General features: G+C 32.3%; 1 protein-coding gene across 1 annotated transcript; it reads left to right on the top strand.

The window, feature by feature from the left end:
- Window positions 1-299: 299 nt before the first annotated feature.
- LOC106770494 (F-box/LRR-repeat protein At4g14096-like) lies at window positions 300-5,965 on the top strand. The gene is made up of 3 exons (XM_014656302.1): window positions 300-1,013; window positions 1,101-1,184; window positions 5,879-5,965. The coding sequence occupies exons 1-3, from the start codon at window positions 300-302 to the stop codon at window positions 5,963-5,965; spliced, it is 885 nt and encodes a 294-aa protein (XP_014511788.1).
- The last annotated feature ends 3,814 nt before the right edge of the window (window positions 5,966-9,779 follow it).

Below are 9,779 nucleotides of genomic sequence, written 5' to 3'. Positions count from 1 at the left end.
AGTAATATTTAGTTTAATTTTGATAAAAATAAAATAGAAATAAGTAATTATGATTTATCATTTATTTAAGAGCAGTATTATTATATTTTATTGATATAAGATAGAAATAAATTAAGTAGATTTTATTTTAAGTTAGTTGATATTTTCTTTCCATTTTTATTATTTGTATTTTGTTTAAGATCTTATTGACATCTATTTAAAGGTTATCAAGTTTAAATGAAAATCAGTCATAGTGAATTGAAAAATCTAATTATTTGTGTAGATTGAATGTTTTTTTTAACAAATTTTGTATTCTGAAAATGGTTGATTTGATAAGTAGTCTCCCAGACGAAATCATTTGTTATATTCTTTCTTTTTTTCCATCCCAACAAGTTGCTGCAACCAGTGTTCTCTCCAAGCGCTGGAATCTTCTGTGGCATTATGTTCCCTCTTTAGATTTTGACACGGCTATTGAACATTTTTGGCGTCTCAATCGCCAAAAGACTTTCTATACGTTTTTTAGGTCGGTGTGCTTTTTCTTGGTTGGTCGTGGAGATCAACCCTTCTATAGAATTCACCTCAAATGTTACTCTTCCAATGATATTACTGAAAGTATTCCGACACGGATTCGGACTGCACTGAGTGAAAGTTGTAGAGTTCAAATCCTCAACCTCTTGTGTCGTCAATGGAGGGGGATTGTCATTCCATCTGTGGTGTTTAGCTTTAAAACTCTTGTAGCTCTCATGTTGGAGTGCATAACAGTGGAAGATATTTCCTTTGTTGATTTGCCCTTGCTTAAGATCTTGAAACTAAATATTATTATTTCCTCAATAAAAATTGATCTTAACCCAATAAAAATTGATCTTTCACATCTTCTTTCTGGAGGTCCAAATCTTGAAGACTTAAAACTCAGGTTGTTGCCTTGTGAAGCTAAAGGGAAGTTTAACCGATTGCCCAATTTAGTTAGAGCCAAGATTAATGTTTTACTTCCATTGGAAATATTTAAGGATGTCAAAGTTTTGAAATTCGATTTGGTAATGCACGTGAGATTTATTACTTTCCATTTCGAAGGGGAAAAGAGTGTTTTCGGATGTTTTGATATCATTTCTTTTTTCTTACAGTTTCGGTATCCAAATTTGAACCTGAATTTTGACTTTCACAATTTAGTTCAACTTCATTTGGATGTGGACATGGATTGGCTTCTGGTCTTGAAAGTGCTCAATAGTTGTCCCAAACTTCAAAGTCTTCTCATTTGCATTAGTATTAATCCAATTTTTATGTTTGTTGTTATCAGTCTAAAGAAGAAGATGTTTGGCCGTACTCACAAACTGTTTTAATTTGTAAGATATATATTGGAGAACGCAAAATATCTCCGGACCATGAAATTCTCCTCTTTTGAGGATGAAAATGAAATTATGATTCTGTTTTTTTATTTGTCTTTCTGTTGGTAATTGCAAGTATTTTATGAAAATTTGTTGCTGTTTTTGGAATTCAAACTTCACCTTTGTAATATGTAATGACCTTCTTTAAATGCACATCAATTATTGTAAATTTGTAATTTCATAACTAACATTATTCATGATTTTTATCATTGAACAAAATCGGTGGAGTAAAAAGGAAACGGAAAGGAATACTTATTTTCACATAGATGAATGTTTAGTAGCTATGTTTATGTTTGAAAGATTCTACTTTTACTTAAACACGATAATACGACATAATATTTGAAATCTTGCTTCTCAAAAAAAAAACCTCTAAATGACAGAAAACAATTTAAGTCATAATAATAAAAAGATATTTTTTTAATTTTCCAAGGCTTCAAACACTTGAAGGTTTGATAATTTAAGCTTTCGAAGTATGTATTTTAGTTGTTGTCTTTTTACATTCATTAGTATTTATATAGTTTTATGATTTCAGTTTGATAATGATTTTTCTTATGAGTATCATGAAGAAGTAGATTGGCCGTACCCAGAATTTGTGTCAGCGTGCATTTCATCACACTTGAAAGCTGTCGTCTTAAATATTTCAGTTCTATAAGTGAGTTTCAATTTGCAATATATTATGCAGAATGCAAAATATTTGCTAACCATGGAAATCCAAACTTTCAATTAAATAGTTAAGGTGTAGCTGCTGGTTTCTTTTTGTTTGTCTTTCCTTTGATATTATAGTTACATCTTTATCAATTAATCTGTTCTTCACCTAATTAAGAAGTCTGTTTATATTATTTGTTCTGTTTAGAATTTAAGAAAAACTCAAGAAGTTTGAATGTTATTTTATTGTAGGAATTCAAATTTCACATTTGTAATTTATGATGCCAATAATATTTAATTATAAAGTTTCAATATTACTCACCTTGAGAATATTTAACCATAAATTAATGATGTTTTATTTTGTCCTTTATTTTATATGGATTTATTTGGTTAACTATGAATTCTAAGCAGTTCATACATTTAAACTATTTGTAGAAATAGAAGCCATTAGTATTTATGAAAATACATGTTTTATAAAATGTTACAAATATTTTATAATTCAACAAATTAAAAAGAAAAGGATTACACAATTAATTGTAATGCATAATACAGAATATAAAGATTCCCCTCCATATCTATATTATAATATAGGATGAAACTCCGTCATAATTGCAGTTATTATTATTTTTTTATATCTGCTGTTATATTGCATTAATTCTCTCTATTTTAAAATTTTGGAAGATCAAATTCTTTTATAATAAGATTCCTTTACTTTTCCATAATACTTTTCTATGATAGTAAGTGAATTCTTGAAAAAGATTCATATTTGGAGCTAATAATGTATTTATAAAATATATATATATATATATATATATATATATATATATATATTTATATTTTAATAGTTATTTAATAATAATGTAGTTTATTAAAATATTATTTCTGTTAATATAATAGTTATATTAAAAGAATAAAATAAATTAAAAATAATTAGAATAAAGTAATAATTTAAATAAAAAAAACAATAAAAATATGTAATCTGATTTAATATATTTAAATATATTAATTATATTAGAGTATTAAATTTTAAATAAAAATCAAAATTTTAAAAAATTTATTAAACGGATTATCATGTCTTAATATTTAAACGGATTATCATGTCTTAATCAAAATTTTAAAATATTTTAATGAATTTTAAAATTTGTTTAATAAAATTTTAAAATTTAATGATATTTAAAATTATTTTATTATATGCAATAATACAAAATCCTACCTAATATATTAAATTATATATTATATACAAAATCTTTTTTAATAGAAAATCCTATTTTGAAATCAGTTAATCAAACCGTTTGAGTATGGAGATATAGAATGAAGAAAGAGAAATAAAAAATTCATTAAGATTAATTATGGAATTTTTGAAATAATATCCTTGCCAACATATATGAATAGAGAAAGTTAACAGAAGATAGAAAAGGCCCAAATTATCAGGACCCATCTTCAAATTTTAGGTTTCTCCTTGCTTATAAATACGCAAAGCAAGGGCTTAACCTACAGTGTCTCAGCATTCTGCCTCTCCAATATGTTAACTTTTAATTAGGTTTCTTCGTTCTCGCCAATTTTCTCTCTAATTTTAGGATTAATGTCTCTGTATGCTTCGTTCCATGATTCCTTGTATTTAAGTCTCTGCTGATTAATTTTCTACCGCCTCCACTGTTTGAAATAGGTTCTTTTGTATTTTTGTTTTCTATTTTGAATTTGCATCGCTATTTATTTTCATCTTTATTCGACAAGATCAGTAAGGAGATGTGATGATTTTTACATTGGTCCGTGTTTCTGAATTACCGTGACCGACAAATCTTACCAATTTCTGATCTCCAATTCCATTTGTTGTATTTGTTTTTTAATTGTTTTCATGCGTATATTGTGATTTTCTTGCTTTAATTGCAGTATACGCTATTCCGGTTTATTACGTGAGCGGAAATTTAATCTTTGTTAATCTTCCAAGTGTTTTTATTGTTATTCACGTAATGGCTTTTTGCGATTAATGTTTTTTAATTTTGTTTTATTTACATATTATTCTGTTATGGTGATTTAAGAATAAAATTCACATGTCAGACTTCAGAGATTTTAAAAATCATCCGACATTGTTTGTGTTATATGATTTTCTATATAATTTTATTGACGGGAGATTTCTGATCTGGAGTCTCGCTCTTTTTTTGGGGGCAAACAAATTGTGTTTGCATGTTCTCAAGTAACCGTCAAAAATAATTCTCCGGCGTGACGGAGCCGCCCTTAGGGGTGGCATCTCCGCTAGGGTGGTCTCATATTCCATTGCCGTGTGGAGCGGCGTCGCTGCCTTTACCATATATAAGGCTGGCCATGAGCAAACATTCTTTCAGTTTTTGCTATGAGGGTATTTTGGTTTATTTTTTTGTTGTGCTAAATCGTTTTCTAAATGGTACTTTTAAATTTTGTTTGCTGTCATATTTTTCCTTTTGTTGTTTTATATAGCTTTCTACTGTGACAGCAGGATTGCTCGTGTGGTACAGGATTGTGGGAACGGGTCGGGGTCTCTTGTGTTAAACATTTTGTAAAGCTGAAGATTGATTATGTAATATTAGTTGTATATACGATAGTTCTGTTTTTTTTTTTTAATAATGGATACTTATTTATTTAAAATGTTCTTAGTTAAATACATTTACGATTGATCGGAGGATATTTTAAACATATATAGAAGTCGGAGATATTTTAAACAAGAAGTTTCAGTATATGTGTGAAAAAAAATTCTCTTTAATATCAAAATAATCCCAATGAAAAATGAAGATAATAACATATTAAATTGATTTAATATTTGCACTGCTTTTACAGTTTTTGAAAAAGAATCACTGTTTTGTTTCCTCTCGACTTCTGAAATACCACTCAGTCTGTTTTTAATTATTAGTAATAATTTAATGACTTCAGTTTTGTATGCAGAATATGGGAAATAAAGAGGATAGGCCTCCACATGAATTCCAATGTATGATGAACTTTTTATGCATTTCCTTGTATGCTGAATTTAAAGTAAAATTATCTAATCACAGCTTTTGTTTTCTATTTCAATTTAACATTCTTTCAAAAATCGTTAAAAGCTTTATATATTATTGAAAAACTATTTTACATTAAATTGTTTTATTTTACATATGTTGAAATGAATATCTACTGTGTTAGTACCACCAAACAGAAAATATGCTGATATCAGTTGCATTGAATCTTCAGCAAAAAGTTTAAACACACTTTTAGTTATTTAATTTGAACTCTGTAATTTTGGTCTATTTTTTCTCAAGTTAAATTAAATAAACGTGGTCAAATTGTTAAATTTTACCAAAAATATTTAAGTTTTCATTTCTTTTACGCAATTTTTTCTCAAATTAAAATCATAAAAACATTTTATATCATAGTCGCCAAAATCACTATTAAAAATAACAAATTTTTCAAATTTTATCTAAGTACAGCCAAAGTTTGTAAAGCCAAAATTTTTCGGTCGTAAACTTTTAAAATTATGTTTGTTATGATCAAGGAAATTTAATGCAAATTGAAGTATAATTCATTGGAAATAGTTTTAATCAGACGAACCTAGTTTCCTTTACTCTTAGTAATTCAAATTACAATAAAATGCCATTGGCTTAAAAAGTATAACATGAGAGCAAAATTACACTTTCATTTGAATAGTTAAGGTGCTGTTGATTTCCTTCTGGGGGTGTTTCTCCCTCCACCTCCTCAAGTGGGACTTGTACCTCCTCACTATTTTAAATATTCTACACCTCCCCACTATTTTCTTCTATTCCAAAAATATCCTACACCTATTCATAATCCTTAACAATCTTTCTCTCTACATTAATGGAGCATTTACATGGCTCACTATCTTTAACAATTTTTCTCTTTCTTGGCAGGGGAATAGGCCGCGGTTGCTCAGAGAATCGCGGCATATTCCACCTGCTACCTCTGACATTCCCCAAAAGGCAGTTGGGGGATTCTGAATGTTGGGGTATATGCCACGGTTGACCAGAAAACCGCGGCCTATACCTTGATCTGAGTAATTTTTAAAAATTTCAGAGATTATGCCTCAGTTGGACGTTGAACCGCGGCATACAGGTTAAAAAAAATTTCAAAAATGCCATTATTTTTTTTAAATGAATAGGTCGCGGTTAAGTGTAGAACCGCGACATATTCTCCTTTATGCCGCGGTTAAGTGTAGAACCGCGACAAATTCTCTTCTGAAGGTTAAAAAAAACTTTGAACAGTTTTCCTTCTCACGCAATCAGTTTCAGAAAATGAAACCTCAACATCTTCGTCGTGCCGCCTCTCTGTTGCGAGCTTTCCTCCATTGACGCCAGCCGTCCTTTCACGCGAGCTTTCCTCCATTACGCCAGCCATCCTCTCTGACGCGAGCCATCCTCTCCGCGCACCCATGCTTCTCCGTCGCACCTCCGCCGCGACTCTTCTTCTCCGCCGCGCCAACCAGATTTGATATCAATATTTGTTTTATGCGATTGATTTATCCGTTCTGCTTAACCTGATTGATTGATGGATGAAATGTTCTTGCAATTGATTTCTGGTTTTATGCGATTCGATTCCATTTCAATAGCAATTCATGGGTGTGATGTTGTGCATGTTGAGTTTGGTTGGGTTACCCCCAAAAGTTCCCTACAACGCTTAGACCCAAAAGTTCCCATTTCAAAAATTACCCTCTATAAAAAAATCATAACTTAATTATGTAATAATAGAATAACATATCTATAAATAAAAAAATAATATAAGATGAATGAAAAAGGTTTATGGCACTAGTGCAGCGAGGGGATTTTACCGCGGTTGTTTTTTACTATACGTCGCGATTTACGAACTGCGACATATTCAGCCGCGGTAGTAAGTCAGAGACTTTAGGCCGCGGTTATAACCGCGGTAACAAAGTTGGGGAATATGCCGCGGTTGTACAAGGAACCGCTGCTTAAACCCTTTTTTTTTTAAAAAAAAAACTGTTCCATATATGCCGCGGTTCGAACCGCGGTAAAAGACCCAGGAATATGCCGCGGTTCTAGCACTAACCGCGGCCATATGTCTGTTTTTTTTAAAAAAAAAAAAAAACGAGCACTATATGCCGCAGTTGTGGTAACAACCGCGACATATTCCCCTGCAGTTTTTTAAAATTGCAGGTCTGTTTTTGTGATATCCACTACTACAAAAATAGACCTGCATATAAAAACATTTACACAAATTCAATTTCAACATAACAAACACATGTTCAAATGTATTTCAACATCAAATAAAGTACAAAGTCTAATAAAATACAATCTTATCAAATGCAATGTTTAAATCTAATAACTAAGAGCTATTGTATAATCTAATTATATACTTCGCAGCAGCGTTCCTCATGAATAATAGTGGCTTCTCAGGAATTGGTGTAGTAGTCTTGAATTTCTGCACAAGACAATTCATATTAATTAGTGTATATGAATTCTACATTTGGGAAAAAATCAAAACTTGTTAAAGTTAAATATTACCGTTTCCCAGCGACTTGTGATGTGAGAACGAACAATATGGGTCATCCAATACATTACATAGTATCCGCACTCATATGACCCATTTTGTCTGTTACACTACAATATATCATCATAATTGTAAATAGTTAGTGAATAACATTAAAATAAAACAACTATAACAAAGTATGGCTTTAGCATATGTCAAACCTTGAGAGAAATCCAAGCAATCTTTCTACTGTTAGCAATTGATCTCCCAACCATCATCATACTTGCTGGAATAGAACTATATATAAAAAAAGGTTTTAACATTCATTTATATAACAAAGAAAGTCCAAACATTGAGGTTCTTACCAATCAACTGCTTGTCTGAGATGTGTGGGAGGAGGCCTGTGCAATGAGCAAAACCACAATGCATCAAATATTTCAACCCCATCAACCCACAAAACCTTCAAGTCTTCAACTAGTGGGCTTAGATAAACATCTCTGTCATTTCCAGGCTGCTTTGGACCAGATATCATGTAATTCCTCTTTATGCACAATGCAGGAGATAAGTTGTAAATTATCAATATAACTGGCCAAAACTCTGTGATTGGTACTCAAATTACCAAATGGGTTCATTCCAACAGTGGCTAAACCAAACCTAAGATTTCTACACTCTTTACCAAATTCGGGGAATTGTTGATCAATATTTTTCCATTGCTTTGAATCAGTTGGATGACGAAGCAGCCCGTCAAGTTTTCTCTCATTTGCATGCCATCTAAGGTTTTTAGCATCTTTGGGATTCGCAAACAAACGCTTAAGTTTGGGCACTATTGGAAGGTACCAAACTACTTTCAAAGCAGATCCATTTTTTTCGATCTGACCATTATCTTCACTATTGTTTTTTGACTTGTATCGTGATAAGCCACATTTTGGACACTTTGTCAAAAATTCAAACTCTTTCCTATATAAAATGCAGTGATTCGGACAAGCATGTATCCTTTTATACTCCATACCCATTGGACATCTAAACTTCACTTCATCGTCACTTCTTCCCTCATTACATTGCGTAAATTGTATAAATTCCTCTACACCTCTCTCGTACTCAGCACTAATACGTGGTAAACTAATCCAATTTCGATCCATTCCAAATTTTACGAAATTAAAATTATACAATTTTCTATATAAAATTATATAATTAAAATCATACAATCAATTCAGTCATACAATAATACGATTAATAATCATTCAAATTATCAATTCAAACATTCAATCACACATAATTACATAAATAAAAACTTAAATAAAAAAATTTCATAGCATATTATTAAAAAAAAAAAATCGCTGATAAAAAAAATAAAAACTTAAATAAAAGCTAACATACTTTGGCTCTTAAAGAACGACCAAAACCACAACAAATTCAAAAAAAATGATCAAAGCCACAACAACATATGCATCAAGAAACGAAAGCAAACATAGAGGCTTAATGGAAAACTTGACGAGGGCATAAAGGAAGTACCTGGAATGGGCGCGACAGACACGAAATGGCACGACAGAGGATTGGCGTGGCGGTTTCAGACAGCGCGACGGTGAAAACGAAAGCTCCTGGGTTTCAGAGGGCGCGATGGCGGAGGGCACGACGGCGGAGGGCATGACGGCGGAGGGCGTGACAGCGGAGGGCGCGACGGCAAAGACGAAGATGGCGTAGTGGCGTTTTCGCGTGGAGGCAGAGGCAGAGAGAAATCTTCAGAATCGCGTGGAGAAGATGAAATTGTTCTGTTTTTTTTAACCTTCAGAAGAGAATCTGCCACGGTTCTCCACTTAACCGCGACATATTCTCCTTTATACCGCGGTTCTACTCACAACCGCGACCTATTCGTTTAAAAAAAATTATCCAAAATGGCATTTTTGAAATTTTTTTAAACTTATGTGCCGCGGTTCAGCGCCCAACGGCGTCATATGCTCTGAAATTTTTAAAATTTACTCAAATCAGGGAATATGCCGCGGTTCTCTGACCAACCGCGGCATATTCCCTAACGTTCAGAATCCCCCAACTGCGTTATGGGGAATGTCAGAGGTAGCAGGGGAAATATGCCGCAGTTCTCTGAGTAACCGCGACCTATTCCCCCTGCTACCTCCTGACATTCTCCATGAGTCAGCCCCTGCAATAAATTGGCAGGGGAATATGCCGCGGTTGGTCAGAGAACCGCGACATATTCCCCTGCCAATTTATTGCAGGGGCTGACTGATGGGGAATGTAAGGAGGTTACATGGGTATATGCCGCGGTTGGTCAGAGAACCGCGACATATTCCCTTGTTATTAAATTTTTTTTCT

The sequence above is a fragment of the Vigna radiata genome, chromosome 8 (assembly GCF_000741045.1).
Source record: "Vigna radiata var. radiata cultivar VC1973A chromosome 8, Vradiata_ver6, whole genome shotgun sequence".
Lineage (NCBI taxonomy): Eukaryota > Viridiplantae > Streptophyta > Magnoliopsida > Fabales > Fabaceae > Vigna > Vigna radiata.
This window is presented reverse-complemented; position numbering and strand designations above follow the sequence as displayed.

What these genes read in the sequence shown, in the direction of transcription:
- LOC106770494 (XM_014656302.1), top strand. Translation starts at nt 300, where the DNA reads ATGGTTGATTTGATAAGTAGTCTCCCAGACGAAATCATTTGTTATATT. An exon ending in AAGTTTTGAAATTCGATTTG is followed by an intron (nt 1,014 to 1,100) that starts GTAATGCACGTG and finishes TTTTTCTTACAG; the next exon opens with TTTCGGTATCCAAATTTGAA. An exon ending in TGGACATGGATTGGCTTCTG is followed by an intron (nt 1,185 to 5,878) that starts GTCTTGAAAGTG and finishes CTTTCTTGGCAG; the next exon opens with GGGAATAGGCCGCGGTTGCT.